The sequence below is a fragment of the Arvicola amphibius genome, chromosome 4 (genome assembly GCF_903992535.2).
Source record: "Arvicola amphibius chromosome 4, mArvAmp1.2, whole genome shotgun sequence".
Lineage (NCBI taxonomy): Eukaryota > Metazoa > Chordata > Mammalia > Rodentia > Cricetidae > Arvicola > Arvicola amphibius.
The window spans coordinates 21,620,604-21,646,895 of NC_052050.1; the positions used below are offsets into that span (position 1 = coordinate 21,620,604).

General features: G+C 44.3%; 4 protein-coding genes across 4 annotated transcripts in view; all 4 read left to right on the forward strand.

The window, feature by feature from the left end:
- LOC119811396 (keratin-associated protein 16-1-like) overlaps positions 1-1,062 on the forward strand; it is a 2,357-nt gene extending 1,295 nt beyond the window's left edge. The window contains 1 exon segment of the mRNA XM_042054864.1: positions 924-1,062. Coding sequence (XP_041910798.1) covers positions 924-1,062 — 139 coding nt within the window.
- A 282-nt stretch (positions 1,063-1,344) lies between these two features.
- LOC119811127 (keratin-associated protein 17-1) lies at positions 1,345-1,695 on the forward strand. The gene has a single exon (XM_038324702.1). The coding sequence runs from the start codon at positions 1,345-1,347 to the stop codon at positions 1,693-1,695; it is 351 nt and encodes a 116-aa protein (XP_038180630.1).
- Positions 1,696-8,355: 6,660 nt separating this feature from the next.
- On the forward strand, positions 8,356-9,860 carry LOC119811144 (keratin-associated protein 16-1-like). The gene is given in 9 exon segments (XM_038324724.1): positions 8,356-8,541; positions 8,544-8,573; positions 8,575-8,643; positions 8,645-8,728; positions 8,730-8,765; positions 8,767-9,291; positions 9,293-9,592; positions 9,595-9,645; positions 9,648-9,860. Coding segments are annotated over 9 exon segments (1,494 nt in total).
- Positions 9,861-23,524: 13,664 nt separating this feature from the next.
- On the forward strand, positions 23,525-24,548 carry Krtap29-1 (keratin associated like protein 29-1). Its single transcript, XM_038324956.1, is given in 2 exon segments — positions 23,525-24,481; positions 24,483-24,548. Coding segments are annotated over 2 exon segments (1,023 nt in total).
- Positions 24,549-26,292: the final 1,744 nt, after the last annotated feature.

A 26,292-nucleotide genomic window follows, 5' to 3' on the forward strand; every position in this document is an offset into this window, starting at 1 on the left:
TCCCATTTCCTTCTTTCTTTTCACTGACCTTCCTTCCTTTCTTTGTCCCCCTCCTCTTTCCATTCCTTCCCTCCCTTCCCCCCTTTCTTCCTTCCTCTTTCCCCTTCCCCCCCCCTCTTTTCTTCCTCCCTCACACTTCCCATCTGTTACTGTTCTCTTTTTTTCTCTTCCTCTTCTCTCTATTCTCTCTCTCCTTCTTTCATTTCCACCTCTCCCTTCCCATTTTTTCCTTTGGTTTCCTTCCTCCTTTTTCCTTCCTTCCTTCTTTCTTCCTTCCTCCTTTCTCTTCTCGCTCTTCTTTTAGTCATTCCCACAACTCTTCTTTCTCTCTCGTGCTCCTTCCTTCCCTCCCTTCTTCTCCCTCATCTCTTCCTCTCCTCCCTCCCTCTTTTCTTTCCTTCCCTTCTTTCCTCCTTCCCTCCCTCTCTCCTTCCTCCATTTCCTTTTCCCTTCCTCATTTCCCCCTTCCCCTTCCTACTTCCCTCCCTCCCCCTCCTCATTATCTTTCTTCATGCCATTCCTTTGTTTCCTCTCCTTGCCTCCTTTCCTTTTTCATTTTCATCTTCTATTCCAGAAAAGCCTGGGGCTGGGGGTAACGTGCTGCCCCGAGCTCTTCCTGCCTGTGTAGAGAAGTGTAAATGTTCAGTCCATCGCAGCCCTAAGAATGTGGCTCCCCAGCCTTTTGCAGTTTTATGGCGAGTCTATCTGCATTTCACAAGTCAGTTATTACTCGTGATTGATGCTCACCTGCCAAGCCTAAACAAACGTGCAGCACACAGCCACATACCTCACACAGACACAATATTTGCTTTTCTCACATGGCTGGGGAGAGAACGTCATTCTACGGGGGAGGAGCCTCAGCATCAGGCCCTCAGCTGCAGCCTCCGTGTGGGCAAAAGACTCATCCATTCTTATTTTTCTAGTTCTTTAGGGCCAGCATCCATGAAAACAGGCTGCATGGTCAGTCAGAGGAGTCTCCTTTTTGCCACCAGAGAAGATTCGGGAGAGGAGCCAGAGCAGATTCTTTGGCCAGCTTCTCCTTCCTCTTCCCAACCTGGTTAATGACAGGTCTTTTCCCAGATGTATTTTTACCCTCTGGACAAATAGCAGTTGGGTCGAGTGGGGCTTTTTTTATGAGTTGAGGTACTCACGTCTGGAAAATAAACAGGCAGCTAATGAGACGTTCTTATGGAAACCAGCATAAATAATAACAAAGCAAACATCCTGTCCCTTGTGCCAACACCCCTGGGTGAGGAGATATAAAAGCTGCTGTCCAGCTGGCCACTGTCAGACCTAGGGGAAACTCGGCCGCGTTCCTGACCTGCGACCTGACCGGCTGGGACCATGGGGTGCTGCCCGGGAGACTGCTTCAACTGCTGCTCCCAGGAACAAGAATGCTGTGAGGAGTGTTGCTGCCAGCAGGGTTGCTGTGGCTGCTGTGGCCCTTGCTGTGGCTCCTGCTGTGGCTGTGGAGGCTCTGGCTGTGGAGGCTCTGGCTGCGGATCTGGCTGCTGCGGGTCTAGCTGCTGTGGATCTGGCTGTGGGGGCTGTGGAGGCTGCGGAGGCTGCGGAGGCTGTGGAGGCTGCGGAGGCTGTGGGGGCTGCGGAGGCAGTTGCTGTGGCTCAGGCTGCTGTGGCGGCGGATGCTGTGGTCCAGTGTGCTGTCAGCCCACACCTGTTTGTGAAACAAAATGAAGACCCTCCTCTATACATGAGGCAGTGTTGGGGACAGCTTCGGCCTATTCAGATGGAGACCTCCTCATCTCCTGACTCCTTCATACCTCCAAGACCTGCCTGTCATGCTCTTTCTGAGAGGAGAGCTTGTCCTGGTGTGTAAGGCACTCAGGACTAAAGAGCCATTTCCTGGCAGAAAATTAAAGCTGAGTTCCAATGAGGTGGTGGTCACCAGGTTCAATGTTTGCATGAAGTCAAATGCCTTGCAGCTATGAGACATTCTCTTACTCTTTGGGCCTGTTGGTCCCCACCCCAGAGTTCTTCTCCTCTGAAACTTTGTCAACCTTTTAATAAATTCAAGCATGCTGGCTACCCTATCAGTCTTCCTGGCTCTTCCTTCAACCTTCCAAGGGCCCACTAGGAAGATTTACTCCGGCAACCACCTAGAGACTGCACAGTACAGTTTGTACACAGTACAGTACCATTTGCTGATCTCTTGCATCAGTCCTGGGAGGCTGGTTAGAACTGTAGATTCTGGAGCCCTCTCTGAAATAAGTGGTGCTATAGCACACCTATAGGGGTGTGGCCTGGGGACCTGTGCTTTTAACATGGAAGGTGGAGGTTTGGGTAGACTGTAGACAGAAGCCCCTGCATGTAGTATGAAAATCACTTAAGGAGTTGTTAACCAATACCTTGAAGTCACCATTAGCTGTGGTACCCATCAGCTCTAGAATCTGGAATGCCTAAGGGCCATGTTTCTAAAAGCAGCAAGGTAAACGCTGATTTCACTGTATTTAATCCCGCTCAGGATGCATGCTTACTTTCTGTATTGTGGTTCTAGAATGCTTTTGGAGGATTTCAGGCTTGGCCTGAATCTTGAGGCAAAGTCAGAGGAGGAGGTTTTGGTAAAAGAATCTTGGTGCTTTTTAATTTAATTAATTTACTTTTTTTTCAATGCTAGAGATTGAATTTAGCGCTTCATTTGCAAGCTTGGCAAAACCTCGACAATTGGGCTGCATCCTCAGGCCCCCCTTTCGTTTTTTAACTGTGAAACAGGGTCTCACTAAGTTGCCCTGGCTGTCCTTAAACTTGTAATTCTCCTGCCTCAGCCTTCCATGTAGCTGGCATTATAAACCCATCCTGCATTGGTTGTGAATGTCAGGGATTTGTGTGGCCGGACCATGTGAATGTGTAGTGAGGATGTTTGTGTGCTTCAGAGTCTCCTCAGCCTCATGTTCTGGCCTTGGCTTCCTCCTAGGGGGCAAGGTTTTATTTATTTTGTTTTGCTTTGTTTTCCTGTCCTGGGCCCAGCTGCAGTTACTTTCCTGAGAGGAGGGAAGGGCGCATGTACGGCACAAGCCTAGCTGGGAAGTTAAAACTCAATGACAGCGGATTCAACCCTTGTTTAGAGAGATTTTAAGTAACACATGGGTTAAAATAAAATTCACTGTTGCACTGAAAGAACAGTATTTATTTTTACTTTTGCAAAGGAAAGAGAGGAATGACAGGGTCTCACTAGGTGGCTCTACCTGGCCTGGAACTCCCTATGTAGGTCAGGCTGGCCTTGACCTCAGGTCTGCCTGCCTCTCTCTTCTTAGTAGCGGGATTAAAGGTGTACATCACAATTCTTGCACCAAAATTCATATATCTGAATACACACACACACACACACACACACACACACACACCAATAATTCTTAAAAGGGTGCACACTAAAGGAGCACAGAGAGGAGAAGGGGCCTGCTGATGGCTCAGGTTTCCTTCCTGACAAGTGCTGTAGGAGCCTCTTTGTAAGCATATCCACAAGCACAAGCGGGGGCTGCTGCGTCTACTGTGTTGCCTTTAATTTTTTCTGTCTCATTAAAAAAAATCCACCAGAACATAGTCTTTGAGAATTTCCTTAAGGTTTATAGGTCAGCGTATTTTACTGCTCTGTAACAAACATATGGTTGAACGTTACCGTTTGTGGTGCCCAGTTCCATGAGACTTGATGATTGTACATACTGTGTTTGTGGTGTCATTGCTGTGTTCGGTTCATGGCAGCATCCACCGCTAAGTTCCCTGGTTCCTGGCAGCTCTCAGTTCTTTATATTGTGAAGCGCTCTTCCGTGTCTAGAATTTCATTAGGAAAGAAATTATATGGTGTGAATTGTTCTTGCTTAGTGCCATGGCTTTGATACTTATTGAAGGAGCCAGTTTGTTTCTCTCTCTCATGTGTGTGCTCCTGTGTACGACTGCACATGTGTATGAGGGTGCACCAGCATATGTGGAGGTCAGAGGGCGGGCCTTGGATATATGCTCTGTGGGTACTGTTCACCGTACCTCCCTTCTGAGTCGGAATCTTCAATAGTCTGGAACTTCTCAAGTAGGTAGGCTGGGTGGCCAGTGAGTTCCGGGGATCCACCTCTCTCCGCCAGCTTAGCCTTGGAATTATAGAAGCTTTCTATGGGTGCTGGTTTGTTTTTTATTAAAACATGGGTCCTGGGAATCAAACTCAGCTCCTGTTCTGTACAGCAAGTACTCTACTGAGCCATCTCACCCAAAACCTAGTTTTTTTTTTAAAATTGAACAGCATTCATTGTAAGGAAAGACAATAATTAGAAATTTGTCCATTAACTGAAAGACAATTGGGTTATTTATCATGTTTGGTTGTTGAAATAAAGATTTAGGTGCACAAATGTACAAGTTTTCTTATAAGCATATGTTTTTCACTTATTTTGGGAAAATACCCAGGAACCATACTTTTGGGGAAACGGCAATTGAATTTTTAAACATGTTAAGAAAATACCAAATTGTTGCAAAGTGGCAGAATCATTTTTGTTATTCCTACTAGCCACGTCTGAGAGGCTCCATGCCCTTGCTAACACTTGACCTTTTTACTTCAACAATTTTATATATATATATATATAGCCAATTGTGCTTTCAGTTTGGGTTTTTCTATAAAAGTATTGGGAGCAGTATACCTTGCATTTAGAGGGATGTGAGATTTGACTTTGCCCTGTTCCCACTTCAGACTCTGTTTTTCCAGTTACTTTTATGTATAACTGGCCTCTTAAAAACAAACTCTTCAATCCCCAGAACAAGCTCACAGCTGCGAAGGGACATCCTGCCAAGGACGGGACAATGGGCCAAACCCACCAAAAGAGCGATGGCTGTGTACTGAGTCGCTGTGACTCAGAACGACTGATCACTCCATTGCTCATGGCCATGCCATCTGGATGCATGAGCAGAGGTAGTGATTTCTTTGAGGTACCAGCAAGGGTTACCCTTCTTAGCTAGACACAGAGGTTCTCATTTGTTCATTCAATAAATAGTAATTGCACACTGCTTATGTATCCCTTGACTCTGGGTGCCAGGCATGCGGCACTGAATAGACAAAGGCCTTGCCCTTACGGCACCTGGATGATGCCGAAGGATGAGCAGTGCTTTAAAGAAGAATCAAGGAAGAATGGGGCTGCACAGTTAGAAGAGCTGCCACTTCACTCGCCAGGGGAGGAGACTTTGAGGAGATAATATCCCAGCACAAAGGACAGCAGCCTCCCTGTCAGTTCTCATCACAGAGGTTTCTTCTTTTTTCTCTTTCTTTCTTCTTTCTTTCTCTTTTCTTTCTTTCTTCTCTCCTTCCTTTCCTCCTTTCTTTCTTCTTTCTTCTTTCGTTATTATCCATCACTGGCTAACCTGAGGAAGGGAAGCAGATGGAGAGGACCTATGAGTGGCAGGGAGTTGATGAGCTCTCCACCTCTCCCTCTACAAGGCTGTTGGAAGGCTTCCCTTCCCCATAGCTCAGAAGTCATGTCTCAAAGGATGATGATCCCTTCCAGTTTCAACCATGGCCACTTCTAGATTCTGCTGCCTTTAAACCTCTCCTACTGGTCTAGTACAAAGAGCTGCCAGGTCTGGGTTGTCACCAAGAGGCTTTTGGGTAATTGTCCATCTCCTTATAGTCTCTCTGCTTGTGAACTTGTCCTCTTTCCCCACCTCCATAGGCAGAGTCTAAATAACAAAACCCCTACTTCCTTGTTTAAATGTTCAAGTACCATTTTATTAAATCTAAACTTCTTACTCAAGGCCTTCTATAGCTTGGTGCCTAGGTAACCGTGGTAGTCCCATCACTGCCTCTTCCTGTCCCTGTGCTCTTCAGCCTGACTGTTCCAACTGTATTATCAGCCATTTCCCAAACGTAACCTGCCTTGGTCTTTGGTTTCCACAGACAGCCTTTTTCTGTTTTTTCAAACCCTTGAGGATTCCTATCTGGCCATTTTATTACTTGAGAAAGCTTCCTAACTTCCTAAAACCCATTTGAAGATTCCCCCCAGCATTCCCCCAAACTTCTTGCACATCTCTTTGGTACAGTGCTCCTCACAAGATACCACAATGCTCGTGGTGTGTGTACATGGTCTCTTTTAACCCGTACCTCATGATGAAAATTTCTTTTTGCGTCACTCTTTAAATAAATTGGTATTTGCTCTCCCTAGAAGTGACCTGAGGTGACCTGGGAAGATGGCTGGCCACTTTCTTGACCCAGAAAAATCACGCAAATCAAGCGGTTCATATCTTTCCATTCCCTTTAAGAACACCCATGAAACAGCCTGGGCCATCAAAGGTGTGCATGTCTGAAATGCCACCAAGTACTGGAGAGATGTCACTTTGAAGAGGCACTGTGGTGGAGCTGGCAGGGGCACCCAGGCCACACAGTGGAGCTGGACACAGGGATTGGTGACCAAAATGAGAGTGCTGACTTCTTGCTGCACATGATTAGAAATGCAGAGAGCATTGTTGAGCTGAAGGACTTGGAGGCAGATTTTCTAGTCATGAACACATCCAATGAACAAAGCACCCAAGATGTGCTTACTAACTCATGGCCCAATTAACCTGTACATGAGCTGCCCCTGCCACGTTGAGATGATCATCATTGAAAAGGAACAAATTGCTCCAAGGCCAGAAGAGGAGGGTGTACAGGAGAAAAAGATCCCAGAGAAAACTGAAGAAACAAAAAGTTATGGTACAGGAATAAACTCATCATAAAATAAATGAAGATAAATGTTAAGAAAAGGCTATTTTTGCACGTCTTTATTTTGTGCATCGGTTGGAGGGGCATTCCTGGGACATGGAATATGTGTGGGAGTCAGAGGACAATTTTTAGGAGTTGGTTGTCTTTTTGCACGGTTTGAGTCCCCAGGACCAAACTCAGGTTGTAAGGCTTCGTGACAGTCACCTTTACCTACTAAGCCATCTTACTGGTCCCAGTATCGTTTTTCTAGGAGCTCTCAAAATCTGAAAATGGGGTCTTTCCTGTGTGGAACCTGGAATAGATAGGTACAAAGTATCACCATCCCCTGGTGCCTGCCACACACCAGGAATGGGCACAACCATTGGGCCAGCCTCTGCACTAAGGATACTCTGGAGATTCACTGAATGCTTGATCTACACATGGAAAGGAGAGATGGAGAAGCAGAGAAACTGTGTCAAGTGCTTTCCGAGGACAGATGTGACAGATGTCCTCGGTGGAGCTGCTACAGGAGAGGGTGGAAGGTGGCCAGCACAGGTTGAACTCTATTATATATGACATTGGTGGTGTCTGCTAAGCAGGCTGAGATTTGGGGCCAGTGAGACGGCTCAACAGGTAAAGGTATTGTCACCAAGCCTGATGACATGAATGCAATTCCCAGAATTCACTGGTAGATGGAGAAGATTGACTCTTGGCTTGTTCTCTTACTTCCACTTTGCCGCACACACATGTACACACACATGCACAATAAATAAATTCAATACCGTTTTCCCCCTCAAGAAGTTTGAGCTGGGTGTGAGATGGCACTACGCCTTGATCCCAGCACTCTCAGGAGGCAGAGACCGGTGGATCTCTGTGAATTTTGGGCCAGCCTGGTCTACAGAGCAAGTTCCAGGACAACCAGGGATGCACAAGAAACCCTGTTTGGGGGTGGGGGAAGAAAAGATTAAAAAGAAGTTCAGTTGCTGAAGCCTACATGGGGAGGGAACGGGAGCAACCTTCATACAGTGACTTAACTTTTCTTTCCTTCTACCCCCATTCTCCATCTGTAACCGCAGAATAGAATACCTGAGACTCAAAGGAAGGCCGTGGACTCTGTAGGACACTGACAGTCAGTCTGGGATGTCCCACCCATGACGAGATCCTCACTGTTTGTTTCCCACCCTCCCTGTGTGCCTCTGTGGAGCCTGTCATGGCAGTGTGGCAAGTCTGCTCCCTGCTTGTCTGCCTCTTACAGGGCAGGGTGATCATACTTTTGTAGACATCTGAGCCTAACCCAGGGGTAGAAGTGGAAGGGAAGAAGGCAGCTAAAATTATAAGCTCCTCTCTTCTTTCCTTCTTCATGATGCTTAGGGGATATAGAGCAAGCCATCCATTGTGGAGGTGATGATGCTCATCCCAAGACTACCTGTAGCTTCTAGGATCCCATATTTAGCAAGTCAGTAAATAAACATCTTCTTTATGGGCAGACAAACCAACTTCTAGGTCAACACATGTTGGCATAATAAGATTGTTCCTCCAGACACAGGAGCCAAACACACAAGGAGGAAAAGATGCAGGGGGGCCCCAAAACAACATGCACCAGTGAGGGACTATATAAGGGAGGGCCTTGAGAGATGTCACACTCAGGCAGCTACCTCCCAGCACTCACCAGAAAGCAGAGGTACCTTCACATGTCTGGCTGCTGCTGTTCTAGGAAATGCCCCTCCCTTCCAGCCGTCTCTCTCTGCTCTACTGAAGTGAGCTGTGGAGGACCCATCTGCCTACCCAGCTCCTGCCGGAGCCAGACGTGGCAGCTCGTGACTTGTGAGGACAGCTGTGGGTTATCTGGCTGTGGCTCACAATGCTGCCAGCCTTCCGTGTTTCTGTAAGCAGTTGCTGCCAGCCGGTGTTGCTGCGAGGCCACCGTCTGCGAACCTTCTTGCTCTGCGGGCAGTTGTGCTCAACCTGTGTGCTGCGAGGGCCACTGTTTGTGAGCCTTCTTGCTCTGCCGGCAGTTGCTGTCAACCAGTGTGCTGCGAGGCCACTATCTGTGAGCCTTCCTGCCTCTATGAGCGCCTGTGCTCAACCTGTGTGCTGCGAGGGTCACCATGTGCCAGCCTTCTTGCTCCATGAGCAGCTGCCAGCCTGTGTGTTGTGAGGCTACACCCTGCCAGCCAGTTCTCTGCTTGCCCGCATCCTGCCAGCCAGTGATCTGTGAGCCTAGCTGTTGCTCAGCTCTCTGTACTGTGCCTGCTTCCTGTCAACCGATGGTCTGTGAGCCTGTGGTTTGTGAGCCTGTGGTTTGTGAACCTGCTTGCTGCCAGCCGGTGTGCCCGACGCCCAGCTGCTGTCCGTCTGTCTGCTCTGCAGCCAGTAGCTGCCAGCCAGTCTGCTGTGACTCCAGTCCCTGTGAGCCACCTTGCTCAGAATCTAGTGCTTGTCAGCCAGCCACCTGTATGGCTCTAATGTGTGAGCCTGTTTGTCTCCGTCCTGTCTGCTGTGTTCAGAGCCCTTGTGAACCACCATGTGGCTCTAGCAGCTGCCAAGACTCCTCATGTGGTGTCTCCAGTATTTGCCAACCTGTCTGCCCTGAGTCCAGTCCTTGCCTGCCATCGGTGTGTGTGCCTAACTTCATGTCAACCTTCCTGCTATATAGTCAAACGCTGCCGTTCTGTCAGCTGTGAGCCTGCTTCCTGCCCATCTACCTCCTGCCAACCTCTCTGCTGCCGTCCAGGGTCCTCTGCATCTGCCATCTGCCAACCAGCTTGCCCTCCGCGAACTTACTACATACCCAGTTCCTGCAAGCCACCTTGCAGTCCAATTTCCTGTCGCCCCATCTGCCGCCCCATCTGTTCTGGACCCATCACCTTCAGGCAGCCATACGTGACCTCCATCACTTACCGCCCTGCCTGCTACCGCTCCTGCTATTTCCATCCTGCGCCCGCCCCACTTGCCTGACTTCTTACTCTTACCGCCACTGTCTGCTCCCCGCCAGCCTTGCACCGATTCTGACAACTCTAAGCGTGAGTGCGATAAGTCGACTTCCAACCAAACCGACTGTGCTGACTCAACACCCTGCAAGACGGAAGTCGCAGATGAGACTCCCTGCCAACCCTCTGAGATTAAACCTGCCAGCCCGATCACCCGTGAGGCTGCAGCCCCCCAGTCTGCTGCCAACAAGCCCGCTGACCGCTGAGCTAGCCCCAGCTCACCAATTCCTAAAAAGCAAACGGCCAAAAGTCATAGAGAAACCGGGAAAGCCATGTGCACAGCTCATTATGACTTAGCTAGAATTTTTCCTTTCTGCACTGCCACCCACCACTTGCTTATGCTTCAGAGAATTTATCAGAAGTGCCAGCCTCCTAGTGGTTCCAATGAAGGCTTCCTGCACAGAGAAAGGAATGGTCTTGTTTCTGTTGTTATTACACTGAAGAGAGCTGCTTTGCCAAATCACTGGGCTCTTTCCAACTCAAGATGCTTTCTGTCCTCATGTGCTGTGTTCCTTGGGGGCAATCTTCAGCAAGATATACTTAATCATGCAATAAAAGGAGCTAAGTTGAAGTAACACATTGTTCTTTCTCTCTTTTTTTAATGTGACAGTCTCATCAGAGTCATGCTGCATCTTGGTGAGAGGCTCTCCCCAGCCTTGCTTTTGTCCATCTTTCTGCCTTCTATCCCTCTCATCCCTCCCCTTCCTTCTATTCATTCATCTCCATGCCTCCATACATTATCCCTCACATCCATCTATTCAATCTATTCCATCCTCCCTCCCTTCTTTCATACATCTCCTTTCCCTTTTGTCCATCCATCCACCCATCCATCCATCCATCCATCCATCCACCCATCCACCCACCCACCCATCCACCACCCACCCTCCATCCATCCATCCATCCAATCCATCCATCCATCCATCCATCCATTCATTCATCTCACAGCCCATCTATTCTCTCCTTTCCTCAATTCATTACTCCTTCCATGAATTGTTTCTCCCATCTCTTTCTCTTCTTCCTTCTTTCCTCTCCCTTCTTTCCACCATTCCTCCTTCCCTTCCTTTCCTCCATCTCTCCAACCCCTTTCTCTTCCTTTCTACTCCCCCTTTAAAACTGCTATTGTTTTTTTCTTTTCCTTCAACTCTTTCTTCTTTTCCCCATCCTTTCCTTCTTTATTTTCTCCTTCCCTTTCAAAGCATCTATTGTTTACTAGCTTCTTTCTTTAATTCCTTGCTTTCTCCACTCCCCTCTTTCTTTCTATTCTCCCTCCCTTTCTTCTTCCTTCTTTACTTTCTATTTTCCCATTCTTCCCAATTTCTCCTCCTTAATTCCCCCTCTCTCCTCTTTCTCTTTAAAGTGTCCTTTGTTCTTTCCTCTCTTTCTGGTTTTTCTTTTTACCTTCTTTCTCTGTCCCTCCTTTTTTTTTTTTTTTTGGTTTTTCGAGACAGGGTTTCTCTGCAGCTTTTTTAGAGCCTGTCCTGGAACTAGCTCTTGTAGACCAGGGCTGGCCTCGAACTCACAGAGATCCAACCTACCTCTGCCTCCCGAGTGCTGGGATTAAAGGCGTGCGCCACACCGCCCGGCTTTGTCCCTCCCTTCTTTTTCTCTCTTCCTTCCTCCCTTCTTTCTCCCCTTCTTACCTTCCTTGATGTGGGATGTCCTTTTGTATATGTATAGCTTTTATTATGAATAAAGCTGTTTTAAGCCAGTGACTTAGCAGAGTAAAGCCAGGCAGGAAATCAGAACAGAGAGAGAGAGAGAGAGAGAGGAAGAGAGGAGAGAGAGAGAGAGAGAGGTGTCAAGGAGAGAGAGAGAGAGAGGTCAAGGAGATGCTGTGACCTGCTGAAGGAGAAAGATGCCAGTCAGAACATTAGGTAAGACATAACCCTCACAGCAAATTAATAGAAATGGGTTAATTTAAGATATAAGAGCTAACTAGGGAAAATAGCCTGAACTATTGATCAAACAGTGTAATTAATTTAGTTTCTATGTGATTATTCAGGTCTGGGCAGCCAGGAACAAAAGATCAGTCTCCACCTACAAATGGTGTGCCAGTGTGGGGGCAACTATATCCACATAAAAACTGAGAGAGTTTGGGAAAGAATTCTAGACACAAATGAACAGAGTTAAGCACAGCTTCTAGGTAGCCACATTCTTTTTGAAATAGGCTCTGCTTGCTGGGGCCAAGCAGAGGTGCAGGCTCCTTTAAGAGCCCACTTCCTGGTTTGTACTGGCAGCAGGGACTTCTCTATTTCAGGAGAGCCTGTTATAGAGCATTTAAATGGGGTTTGTGAGCAGAGTGCTGGCAAGTTGCTTAATGGTGACAAAGACCTACTACATCCTTGGAGCTGGGGTGTGGAGCATAGCTCACAAAGGCAGTGAACATACATCTGCTGTGTTGGACAGGGCAGAGCCAACAGACATGACTGTGGAGCTGGTCTTAGCCATACCCACTTAGCTTTTATAAAAAAAGATGCTCCTTGTCAGAAAAATAATTACAGATACACAATAAAGACAGAATCAGACTATCTCATTCCCTCAAGTTCTCCTCAAGCCTACCCTTCTCCTCTCCTCTTCCCCTTTCACCCTCTCTTTCTCCTCCCACCCCCACACTGCCAGTTTTGTCAGGCAATCTTGTCTGTTTTCTAATTTTCAGGTGGATCTATAATATGTTTTTCTTTGGGTTCACCTTATTACTTAGCTTCTCTAGGATCAGAACTATAGGCTCAATAGCCCTTGTTTATAGCTAGTATCTATTTATGAGTGAATACAAACTATATTCATCTTAACAGGTCTGGGTTATCTCACTCAGGAGTAGTGTTTTCTAATTCCATCCATGTGCATGCAAATTCAAGATGTCATTGTTTTTTTTTTACTGCTGAGTAGTACACTAATGTGGTAAATGGGCCACATTTCTTTATCCATTCTTCAGTTGAGGGACATCTAGGTTGTTTCCAGGTTCTGGCTATTACAAATAATGCTGCTACGAACATAGTGAACAAATGCTTTTGTAGTATGATTGAGCATCTTGCCATTTATAGGGTTAGCAGAAAACCTGGCTCTAGAGAAATTTCCAGGAAATCCACAAGGATGGCCCCAGCTAAACCCTAAGCCATAAGGAAAGGGCCCAATCTTGACTTGCCCTGTAGTCAGACTGATGATTATCTTAACTATCACCATAGAATCCTTATCCACAACTGATGGAAAGAGAGGCAGAGACCTGCATCAGAACACTGGACTAACCTTCCAAGGTCCAGTTGAAGATGGGGAGGGAAATGGGAATAGGAACAAAGAGGTCAAGACCATAATGGCTTCACCCACTGAAACCGTTTTACCCGAGCTAATGGGAGCTTACCAACTCCAGCCAGACTGGGCAGAATAAGCATAGGACCAAATTAGTCCCTCTGAATATGTTTGACAGTTGCATGGCTGGGGCGACTGAGGGCCACTAGCAGTGGCACCAGTATTTATCCATACTGCATGTACTGTTTTTTTTGGATCCTATTCTCTTTGAATGTATACTTGCTCAGCCTAGATATAGTGGGGAGGTCCTTGGACCTTCCACAAATCAATGTGCCTTTCCCTTTCTGAAATTTGGATGGGAGTGGTATGGAAGTGTGTGTGTGGGAAGAATGGGATGAGGGGAGGGGGAGTGGGAACTTGGATTGGTATTTTTTAAAAATCTAATAAATTAAAAAAAGAAAAGAAAAAAGAAAAGAAAAGAGACCAGAATCAGAAATAACTTTGAATGTGTCACAGTGTGTTTAAAAATATACATAGGTTTGGGAAAGAGAAGAAAAAGAATATAGACAGTTATAAAATAATTTTTAAAAATGAAACAAAGTCTTTAAAGAGACAGTTATAGATTAAAGGAGTAAAGAAAGATAAGTCACATAAAGATGGAATATACACAGAAAGTCTGGGTTATGCATATTACTGTGTCTTATTTGAAGTTTTTGACTGTAGAGAGACATTTGATTCTGGGGGCTACTAAGCTAAACCAACATATAAATTTTAAAGGTATCTTGACATCAAAATTTAAGTCTAAGGATATGTTACTTTGGAAATGAGGGTTCTGCTTTTGTTTTCACAAAGCATGAGAACTTGAGGAGTCCTTGAAGGCTAATGTGGTTTGAATGGAACAAGATCCCCTGAAAGGTCTTTGGGAACCCCTAAAAATACTTTGTCCAACAAATACAAGGAATAGTTTGGAAGGAAAAAACAACCCCCAACTCCCAAATTTTCTGAAGAAAAGGGAGATATTATATGAAGATGAATACTTTGCATTGGTATGTATATTGGCTTATTGATACAAATTTAAGGTTAATTTGTTATATGTATATTTCTACTCTTGTTTTAAGGTATCTTGTTTATACAGCTCGTTTAATTAATTAATTAAATGATTAATGGATAATCATTTAAAATAGTCAAACTTATAGTCATAATAGTGAGGTTTTTTTTTATAGATGTACAGAGATATATTTTAGATGGATAGGTATTCTTTAAATCTTTCAAATACCTACAGAATATGGTACTTTAAGAACTTAGGACTTTTCATGACAGTGAGACACATCCAGCTCCTGGGAGCACAATCTACTTGAATAGGGTGCTGGGTATCACAGAGGCTCCTTATGGAGGTCAGTTAACCATTTGAGCAAGAAACTGCTCTTGCCTGGACTTCTTGATGGTATGCTGTATTAATTGGACATGGCAGGGCCCACAGAAAAGTGACTATTGAACTTTCAAAAAGATAGGATGGTCCCTCATGGTTCTTGCTTCACAGAAGAAACTGCCAGATATTCTGCAGGACACAGAAAAAAGCAAATAATGAACTTTGCCAGTACAAGCAGAGAAGATATTCAAATGTCCTGCTTCACTAAAGAGTTTGCCCAGATACTATTGGCCTGTAGGCTGAAGTTGGGTGTCCCAGTATTACAGAAGAACTTTGGCTTGCTGTCTAGGAAGTGAGATATCTCTGTCAATTCTAAAGTTTTGGAATTTGCTTGCAATGCACTTCCTGTTTATTCAAGATAATATTATATCCTTCAGGGGTCTTTGAAGAGTTGAAGACAGATAGTTATAGCTTTCCTTAGTTATGATAAAAGATAAATTAGATATGAAACTTTCCAGATACAAATAGACTAAATATTATAAGTGTAATTCTTGCTTGATACCTGTTTTGTTATATGTAATTTTACTATGTCCTTAGAGGTAGGTGAGCCCTGAGGACTGGATAGCAGGCAATGTTCTTCCCACAGAGGGCCTTGCATGCTCGACAGGGGCTGAGTTGGTGAAGGGTTTGTGTGAGGGCAGGAACATGAAGAAAATGGGTTTTGGAAAGTCTCTCTGGCCTGGCAAGGAGAACTTAATGGGAAGACAAGGTCCTGGATACAGAGAGACTGGAAGAAGAAACAATGTCTGGGGTCCATGAGGGATGAAACAACAAATGAGTGTCTTGCTTGCAGGAAGGAGTGTTGGGTTTTATGTTTTGACTCTCCACAGACACTTGTTATTTGTTTATCTTTTGAGGTTTTTTTTTTAAAATGAATTTTTATTGAGCTTACAGTTTTCTCTGCTCCCCTCCCTGCCTCTCCATTCTCTTTCAACTCCCTGTCCCATGGTCCCCATGCTCCTAGTTTACACAGAGCTCTTGTCTTTTTTCTACTTCCTATGTAGATTAGATCCATGTAGTCTCTCCTAGGGTCCTTATGTTGTCTAGGTTCTCTGGGATGTGATTTGGTAGGCTGATTTTCTTTGCTTTATGTTTAAAAACCACTTATGAGAGAGTGCATATGTAATGTCTTTCTGGGTCTGGTTACCTCACTCAAAATAATTTTTCTAGCTCCATCCATTTTCCTGCACATTCAAGATGACATTATTTTTTTTCTGCTGTGTGATACTCCATTGTGTAAATGTACCACATTTTTCTTATCTATTCTTCACTCGAGGGGCATTTATTTAGTGTTCCAGGTTCTGGTTATGACCAAAATACTGCTATGAACATAGTTGAGCACATTTCCTGTTGGCACAATTGAGCATCCTTTGGATATATAACCAAAAGTGGTATTGCTGGGTCTTGAGGAAAGTTATTCCTAATTTTCTGAGAAATCTCCATACCAATATCCAAAGAGACTGTATCAGCTTGCACTCCCAGTAGCAATGGAGGAGTGTTCCCTTTACCCCACATCCTCTCCAGCATAAGTTGTCATCAGTGTTTTTGATCTTGGCTATTCTTACAGGTGTAAGATGGAATCTCAGGAGTTTGTTTGATTTGCATTTCTCTGATAGCTAAGGATGTTGAGCATTTCTTTAAGTCTCTTTCAGCCATTTTAGATTTCTCTAAATCTTTAGATTAGATTTTAATACATTTTATATTGGGTTATTTGTTCTTTTGATGACCAATTTCTTGAGTTCTTTGTATATTTTAGGCAATCATACCTCTATCTGATGTGGGGTTGGTGAAGATCTTTTCCCATTCTGTAGGCTGTCGTTTTGTCTTCTTTGACTGTGTCCTTTGCTTTACAGAAGATTTTCAGTTTCAGGAGGTCCCATTTATTAATTGTTTCCTCTCAGTGTCTGTGCTGCTGGGGTTATACTTAGGAAGTGGTCTCCTATGCCAACATGTTCAAGTGTATTTCCCACTTTCTCTTCTATAAGGTTCAGTGTGGCTGGCTTTATATTGGGGTCTTTGATCCATTTGGACTTGAGTTTTGTGCATGGTGATAGATATGGGTCTATTTCTCATTTTTCTACATGTTGATATCCAGTTATGTCAGCACATTTTTAAAATATGCTTTCTTTTTTCCATTTTATATTTTAACTTCTTGTCATACAAGTCTTCCACTTGTTTGGTTAGAGTTATTCAGAGTTATTTTATGCTATTTGTGGCTATTGTGAAGGGCGATGTTTCTCTGATTTCTTCCTCAGCCCATTATCATATGTGTTAATGAGGGCTACTGATTTTTTTTTTGAGTTAATCCATTTATATTAAGGGATATTAATGACTAGTGATTGCTATTTCCAGTTAATTTAGTTTTCATTGTTGGTGATGTTTATTTGTGTGTTTTCCCCTTCTTTGGGATTTGCTGCTGTGATATCATCAATTGTCTGTGTTTTTGGTTGATGTAACTACTTCCTTAGATTGGAGCTTTTTCACGGAATATTTTGTTTTGTCCTTCTATGGTGATTGGAAGTTTGCTGGGTATATTAGTCTGGCATCTGCAGTCTCTTAATATCTGCATAATCTTTGACCGGGACTTTCTGGCTTTCATTGTCTCCATTTAGAAGTCAGGTGTAATTCTGATAGGTCTGTCCTTTATATGTTACTTAGCATTTTTTCCTTTGCATCTCTTAATATTCTTTCTTTATTCTGTATGTTTAGTATTCTGATTATTATTTGGCGAGGGGACTTTGTTTTTTTGATCCAGTCTATTTTGTGTTCTTTATGTTTCTTGTATCTTCATAGGCATATCATTATTTAGGTTGGGAATGTTTTCTTCTATGATTTTGTTAAATGTATTTTCTGTGCTTTTGACTTGAATTTCCTCTCCTTCTTCTATACCTATTATTCTTAGGTTTGGTCTTTTTATAGTGTCTCATATTTCCTGAATATTTTGTGTTAAACTTTTGTTAGATTTAATGTTTTCTTTGACTGATGAGCCTATATTTCCTTTATTGTATCTTCAGCACTTGATATTCTCTCTTCCATCTCTTGTATTCTGCTGTTTATGCTTGCATTTGTGGTTCCTGATTGTTTTCTTATGATTTCTGTTTCTATAATTTCCTCAGCCTTGCTTTCTTTATTGTCTCTATTTCAGTTTTCAGATATTGAATAGTTTTTTTCATATGTTTGATTGCTTTTTCTTGGTTTTCTATAAGGATTTGTTGATGTCTTCCAATTCTTTTTGTCTTTCCTCCCATTTCTTTGAGGGAATTTCTCATTTCCTCTTTAAGAGCCTCAACCATTCTCCTAAAGTTTTTTTGTGTTAATCATTACTTTTATGTCTTTATTAATAAGACTAAAATTCATGGAAATTTCTTCAGGATTTCTCCCTTATTATAATGATATAATCAATCAAAATGCTATAATAAGGTGAAATGGAAACTCTTTTTACTACACTAGGATCATTTGCATTTTCTTTGAATAATTGTAGCAGAATTTCGGATGACATATGTTATTTATATTATTTAATTTTGGGGAAGATTCAGGTAACTGTTAAATGTACTTTACAGTAGGTATTTCAACCCATTAAGTGAGCTTTGTGCAAAGACACCATTTCTGGAATAACTGCATGTAGAATGGCAAGTTCATTCTCAAGAATCTATTAACTTAGCAGGTTCTCAATGTGAGGCACAGATGTGACCCATCTCAATAATATCTATCTATTTATAGGTATCTGAACAGTAAATATACTCATAAACACTATTAATGCCATTTTATTTTCTTTTTTTTAAACTGAGAAGCTTCTGTAAAGCAAAGGACACGGTCATTAAGACAAAAAGGCATCCTACTGAAAGGGAGAAGATCTTCACCAACCCCGCATCAGACAAAGGTCCTGATCTCCAGAATATATAAAGAACTCAAGAAAACTAGACTTATTATTTTTTTTTTTTTATCCATAAAACAGTTTATTTACCCTTTTAAACCTCATTTAGCACTGAAATTCTGTTTGAATCATTTGCAAGCATTTGTTTTTAATATTATTTACAGATGGTTTTATAATTTTGAATATACTTTAGCCCGTGAAATTCCCTTTTTATACTAAAGAGACATAGAGAGTTGGGAGGACCTTGGTCTTAGCATAGAGTGGGGAACCCTGATGGCTCCTTGCCTTGAGAGGGAGGGAGGGGAGGTATGGGTGGAGGGGAGGGGAGGAAGGGGGAGACGGAGGGAGAGAAAGGGGAGAAGGAGGGGAGGGAGGGGGGAGGAGGAGGGAGGGAAGGAGATGGAAATTTTTAAATATATAAAAAAAAATAAACCATGAGAAAAAAAAAAAAAAAAAAGAAAGCTACAGAGAACCCCTGTCTCGAAACTAGACTTTAAAATTCTAATTATCCCAATTAAAAAATGGGGCACTGAACTGAACAGAGAATTCTCAACAGAAGAAGTCCAAATGGCCAAGAGACACTTAAGGTCATGTTCAACTTCTTTAGCGATCAGGGGAAATGCAAATCAAAACAACTTTGAGATACCATCTTACACCTGTCAGAATGGCTAAAATCAAAAACAGCAATGATAATCTTTGCTGGAGAGGATGTGGAGTAGGGGGAACACTCATCTATTGCTGGTGGGAATGCAAACTTGTGCAACCACTCGGAAGTTATTTTTTTAGGTCATTTTCTTCTGCTTCATCTATATTTGATTGTTCAAGTCTTGTTATAGGGTCACTAGATTTTACTGGTGTCATGTTGCTCTTTGTGGTTTTGCATGTGTTCTTACCTTATCTACTCATCTTTTTCCCTAATTGGTGTAGTTGGGGCTGTCTGTGACTCTGATGGTTAATATTCCATGTGCCAGTGGGTCCAAGGCTCAGATGGTTGCTCCTCATGGTGCTGTCAGTGCCACAGTTCCAGTTACTCCATTAGTCACTCTGTGTTCCTGCAGATGGCTCAGTACTCCTGGGGAGTTTGCTGTTTCAGGCCTGCTCTGGCCTAGGATGCCAGCTCAGACCTCTTTGGGTAAATGTCCCTGGTCTGGATCCACTCTTGTTCTTGTACATGTCTCTGGCTTGGGGTTGGTCCTGCAAAGGTCTCTGACTCTAATATCCTCCATTGGAGGTCCCAGACTTGGGTGATCCCAGGACCACAGAGGACCTGGCTCAGGCCTACTCCCTCAGAGGTCCCAGACTCATGCCTGGACCCACAGAGGTCTCTGGTTCCTGCTTACTCCCTTAGAGGTCCCAGACTAATGCCCAGACATGCAGAGGTCCTGGTTCAGGCCTAGTTACTCTGAGGTCCCAGACTCATTCTTGGACCTCCAGGGATCCTGGCTCAGGTCTACTCACTCAGAAGTCCCAGATTCATTCCTGGACCAGCAGAGGTCTCTGGTTCTGGCCTGGTTGCTCAACAGTTGATCCTCTGTACCTGCTCTTGTGGAGTTTGCTGCCTCAGCAACACTTGTTAGTTAAATGTCACTTCTATACTTTCAGGTACACAGTCCCTTCAAAGCAGCTACATCCTTTGCACACGGAATGGATGATGGAGGAGTGTTTATGTGTTACTTTCATTGATTAATAAAGAAACTGCCTTGACCCTTTAAGAGGACAAAAAATTAGGTAGGTGGAGTAGACAGAACAAAATTGTGGGAGAAAGGATGCAGAGTGGGGGAGATGCTTCAGGAAGTCGCCATGCCTCTCCTTTCCAAGATGGACGCAGGCTAAGATCTCTCCTGGTAAGCGACCACCTCGTGGTGCTACACGGATTACTAAATATGGGTTAAAGGAAGATGTGAGAATTAGCCAATAAGAGGCTGAAACTAATGGGCCAGATAGTGTTTAAAAGAATACAGTTTCTGTGTAATTATTTTGGGTGTAAAGCTAGCTGGGTGGTGGGACGCAGCCCCGCCGCTCCTTCTACAAATGGAGGGTTGTCTCCTGTCCTCCAGGTGTAACTTGAACCATCATAGGCACAGGAGGGGGACAGACCAGGGCTTCTTAGCTTTGCCACTCTTGGCATTTTGGTGGGATAGTCATTTGCTGAGGAGTCTTGGATATCATTAAGCATGATTTCTGGTCCTTTACCAGCCAAGTGTTGCCAGACATCCCCAGAGAGTCATGGAATCCGTCATTGGAAAATTAGTAGATTAGATGATGTCAGAGGGAGAAAGTCAATAGCAAGACTTTTCTGCACATGGGTGGTAGAGTTACTGTCATAACAGGACATTAGGATTTAATCTCCCTCCTTCCAAAGTCAGAAGAGCATAGTTTTCATCCTCTGTGCTAGGCACAAGACTTAGTATTTCATGTAAGTCACCATTAATCTTCAAGGTGAGATTTCTCCCTGCCCCATTTCTCCTCTATGTAGATGATAAAACATCTGAAGGCTGAACAAGCTGAGTGCTAATGAAGAGACAAATAAAACGTGGTTTAATCAACACAATGAACTATTATGCTTCAGTGAAAATAAATGGAAGATAACTATATGCAATAACAGTGATGACCCCTAATAATGATGCTAATTGATTTAAATAACCCCTAGATGATCATATGTGTTTCTAAAGCATAAAAACAATCTATTCGTATATGTATACATATATAGATATACTTAAATTTGGGTTCAATTTCTGTCTTTTAAAAATTATAATTGATTACTATATGGGATGGAGAGAGACAGAAAGAGAAAGAGACAGAGATTGTACATGGTGTACAAGCATGTGTGTGTGTGTGCAGGTGTGAGTGTGCTCTGCAGCCAGGAGAGGACTTCGCTTGTCCCACTGCATCACTCTCTGACCTATTTTCTTGACACAGGGACTCTTACTGAAGCTGGGCGGTGACCACCAAATACTAGCAATTCTTCTGTCTCAAACTCTAACCAGGTCGGGGCACCCATAGCCATGTCTAACTTTTAATGTGGCCTCTGAACTCTGGTCCTTATGGTTGTGTAGCCAGCACTCAAACACTAAGTCCTCCCTCTAACCCCCTCATTGTATTTCTTGATGTAGACATGAAATGTCTTTGAATGGCATGTAGAAGTCTCCAGTGCCTTCAATCACACTAAGTTGATTGAAAATGAAAATTTCTCAATTGGGGTATTTTTTTAAAAAAAGGAAAGAAAAGCAGAATCACTTAGAGAAAAAAAAATAGATGAAAGCTCTATTTTTCTATCAATGCAACTGGTGTGTTTCTGTACAGAGTTTCATTTTCAAATTGAAATTCATGTTATTTTCCCAATATTTTTGTATTTTTCTAGTTGGTTGACTTATTTGGTGAGACTAAATGCATTTCTTTTGGGAGGATGAAGAACTTTGGGGTAAACACACTCCAGAATAAAACATATTCCTCAGCTTCCTGAGTATGAGAATTATAGGGCTGCACAATGGCTGCAGTTTTAAAGATGACAATGTGAGAAACATGCAAAGGAAGGTGCCAGGAAGCATCCATGCTGCGATGGGGAAAGGCAGTGATGGAGGAACCGTCCATGGCACTACGGATAGACAGTGATGGAGGAGCCCTCCATGCTGTGACTGTCTTAAGGGCTCTTAAATGACAAGGGCAAATGTCTTTCAGACATGACTCTCATTAGGGGTTTCTCTTCTTTGAAAACAGAGGGTAAAGAGGGGATCACTAAGACAGGATTTCACAGCTACTCCTTTGCTAAGTGCTCTCCAGAATCTTCAGCCCTTCCAACTGCTTCTGATGCAGCTGAGCTAACCTAAGAGCCATCAAGGTAGTTAATGATGTCTCAACACTTTGAAGATGTGGGTGATGAGTGAACCTGTTCCACAGATTAAGCTGCAAAGCCAGAAGTCAAGACTAGTCCTGCCTGCCATTCCATACCATCGTCTTTGCATTCCATTGCCCGCCGCCAGGAGGAACCAGGCCAGGGGGTGCACTTTGTGGGATGCTGGGATGAGTTGGTGGTGCAGTACCCAGTTGAGTCTAGAGGAAAAAAGAGACAGGTCTAAAGAGAGCATTACAAACTCTTCTTGGAAGAGATTGCTTGGCCTTTAAAAGGCTTTATGGAGATGACCTGGTATTTCTGCTGCTGACCTCCATTTTATGTGTTAATACTCCTTTATGAAATATTTGAAGGTTTATTTTTCTTCCTCAGAAGTTTTTAAGAAGTGTCTCATACACTGCTTCAGACTGACATGGAACTCACTGTGCAGCCCACACTGGGCTTGAACTCACAGTAATCCTTCTGCCTCACCTTCCCAAATATCAGAATTATAGGGGTAGTCTGCCATGCTTGACTAAATGTTTATATTTTAAATTTCCAAATGAAAAGATTATTTTTGGGTGTATAACTAAATAGAGAAAAACATTCTACTCACTTGGGTCAGTCAGCATCACACTGCAGTGGGGAGATGGCCCCGTCACAGGGCCTGGACACACTGCTTTTAGGCCAGCCCTGCTGCGTGAATACTGCCCCCACCCTAGCCCCCACAGTATGAGTCCTCTTCTCTGCATCTCCCAGGGAGATCCAACTGAGCAGAGATTTTTTTTTTACTCTGGATTTGAATTTTGCTCTAATCATAATTTTAACTCTGAGTTTTCCTTGCTTCTTTTAAAATAGAGATGCCAAGTCTACTTACTAGCTAAGGATAAATGAAAATGCCACCAAGGGGCCGATTGTATATGGTAAGTGTGCAGAAAATGGGCGCTATTACAGCTCTTAATTGTTGGCAGTCATTTGAAAGTTAAGATTCTAAAGAGAGGGGGACACATTGAAATATTCTTGGGGTCTACTGACTCATTGTCTGTTCTCCGTCTTTGCTACCACATCTCTCCCTCAGTATCATCAATGCTTCCTGTGGTCTTAATGGCACAGGACCACATCCTGGAGGAAGAGCTGCTTCAGCTTGGAGGAAGCCTGCTGATGAGAGGGTAGTAAGGAAAAGCCTGCTTTGGTGAGGCTGGGGAACAACCTTTAAAAGAGACAGCTCATTCCATGGTGGCATCTGTGCATTCAAATTCAGCAAAGAAAACTCCCAGCTCAGCAGGCATGTTTTCTATTTTTAAGTGGGGCATCTTCCCCATCTCCTGCAGCACAATCTGATGTTTATATGCAAATGAATAAACATAATAACAGGGAAAGATGCTGTGGGCAGTTCCAACACCCCAGGGAAGGACTATAAAATCCCCTTGGAATAAGATGCTTTTACAAACTCAGACTGAGCATGCAGCTTCCCAGCCAGGCTCGCTGCGACACCATGACAGACAGCCACTCTCCTGGAAATCCCAAGACTGTCCCATCTGTGCCCACCATCTCCACATGCTCCATTGCTGGCAGCATTAGAAATGCTATCCGTCTGCCCAGTTCCTGCCAGAGTAGGACGTGGCAACTGGTTACACATCAAGAAAACTGCGAACTACCCAACAGTGCCCCGGTTATCTCTGCACCTGTTTCTTGTCCATCTACCTGCTTTCCAGAGACTTCCTGTGTGGGTTTTGTTTGCCAACCCATAGGCTCCCACACGGCCTGCTGCGCACCCGATACCAGTGGGGCTCCTCCTCCAGCTGCCCCATGCCAGCCCTCCTGTTTGGAATCTGCTGGATGTCACACGTCGTGTGGTGATAACAGCCCCTGCCAGCAGAGCTCTGGCCAGAGACCTGCCTGCACACCAGGGTCATGCCAGATGGCATGTGACACATCAGCCTTCTGTGATGATGGATCCTGCCAGCCACCCTGCTCTGAAGCAACTCCCTGTGCTGAAACCCCGTGCCTACCAGCTAGTTGTGAGTCTGGTTCGTGCCATCCGACCTGCTGCCAAGGAGGGTCACATCACCCCGTCAAAGGTGAATGTCAGCTCTGCAAGTCAGTTTATTACCAACCTATCTGCTATCTTCTCGAGTCCTGCCAGTCAGGTCCCTGCATGCCTCTCTCCTGCCAGCCATTAACTTGCATGCTCAGTACTTGCAGTCAAACTTGTTGTGTGTCCTCCTCTTGCCAGCCACTTCCCTGTCCACCAGCACCTTCAATCTCCTTCATCTGTCAGCCAGTGGTTACCTGCCAGTCTCCCTGTTGTGTCAAGAGCAACAATAAATCGGCTTCATGTGCTGGCCGGCCGTTTTGTGGTGGAGCCACTTCCCATCAGAGTGGCTGCCTGTCTCCTTCTTGCCTGCCTCCTTGCTGTGTGACTGGTTTAGGCAAACCTTCCAGCAGTGGCCCCCGCTTGCTGTCCACCAACTTCTCCAAATGCGTGCCAAGGGGGAACCAACGTGTCCACTTCCTGACAACCTAGCTGAGACTCCAGCCTCCTTGGGGCCCATCTTCCTGAGGGGACACTCACAGCTCTTCTGAGGGTGTGCTACAGTCCACAAGTGTGGAGCCATCCTCCACACCCACACTGTGGGTGCCTGCCTCCAGCCCTGCACACATGCTACAGCCTGTTCTGTGACTTTACTGGAGTTCAGACCCACATTCTCCCCAAGTGCTGAGGAGAGAGCTTGCCAGCTCTGAGGAGATCTTCTTACCCCAGGATGAAGTGTCAGAAGGCATGGTCTGCTCTACAGCATACATTTCCTGATGTCAGTCCATTTCACGTCAGCAAAGCCTTCTCCTCGATTCTCCTTTCTTTTGCTTTTGCCTGGTCTTTCTGGAGATGATTTTGCTACCAACTGCTAATAAATGTGAGTGGTTAAGTATAATGATTGAAGACTTATAGTCTGCTTTCATTCTTTTCCACACTGTATTCCTACCAGGATTTCATTTAGGTCACATTTGAATACACTGACCCTGAGCCCTTTGGTTAGTGGGTCTGCATTCGTCTGCATGGGTAGCAGGTGTCTGGAACTACAGATGCTCAAGCTGGGAGGAAGGATAAGTAATTATTTGATTTCTAACCACTTCACCACCAGGAATGATTTGGAACTGAGTGGAATTTAAAAACCCAAGACAGAGATAATTCGGGGAAGCTATAGGTTAGCATAAACCTAGGGGATGAATATGGAGCCTCATGCCATTAAACCTGGCACCCCACAGGCTAAGAGGATAGTGAGTTCCAGGCTGCCCAGGGTACATAGGAGATCCTGTCACAAAAATAACTGAAGCAACCGAGGATGCAGCTGAGTTGATAAGGTGCTTGCCTGACATGCATGAAGCCCTGGGTAAGATCCAAAGCACCTCGTAACCAGGCATGGTGGTGCATACTTCCAGTCCCAGCTCCTGTGAGGAGAAATGGTAGTTCAATGTCATCTTCAGATACACAGCAAATTCCAGATCACCTTGGGCTACATCAAACCAAACCAGATTAACCCCACCCACATATAAATAAGTAAATAAATCTGAGATATTGGTCATGGAGGACAGTTTAGGACTCATTCACTTAATAGTAGGTGTGCTTGTTTGTTTTTGTCTGAGACAGGGTGCAATAGTTTGAAAACAAATGGCCTCCAAAGGGGGGTGACACTCTTAAGAGGTGTGACCTGGTTGGAAGAAGTGTGTGGGCTTTGAGGTCTCATATATGCTCAAGCCACATCCAGTGAGACAGATCACTTCCTGTTGCCTGCAAGATGTAGAACTTTTGACTCCTTCTCCAACCTGCGTGATGCCTTGATTCCTGCTATGATGCTAATGGACTAAACCTCTAAGCTGCAAGAGAGCCACCCTAATTAATTGTTTCCTTTTATAAGAGTTGCTGTGGCCATGGTGTATCTTTACAGCAATAGAAACTTTAACTAAGACACAGGATTTCTCTGTGTAGCCCTGGCTGTCCTGGAACTTGCTCTAAAGACCAGGTTGTCCTGGAACCCAGAGATCTGCCTGCCTCTGACTCCTTAGTGATGAGATTAAAGGCGTGCACCACTACTGCTTGGCTGAGTCTTTTTACAACCAATTTATTTAACGTCCTGTCATAAACTGCACCATGTTGGGCTGCCATATGTTGTGAGCCACATTTTTGGGGTAACTTTTGCCGTGGTTCTAGCCATGGCAGGTTTGTACGTTCCAGGGTAGGGGTGTGAAGATTAGAAGTGTTAG

Bases quoted from the DNA above. Each gene is read 5' to 3' on its own strand.
- LOC119811127 (XM_038324702.1), top strand. From the start codon at position 1,345: ATGGGGTGCTGCCCGGGAGACTGCTTCAACTGCTGCTCCCAGGAACAA.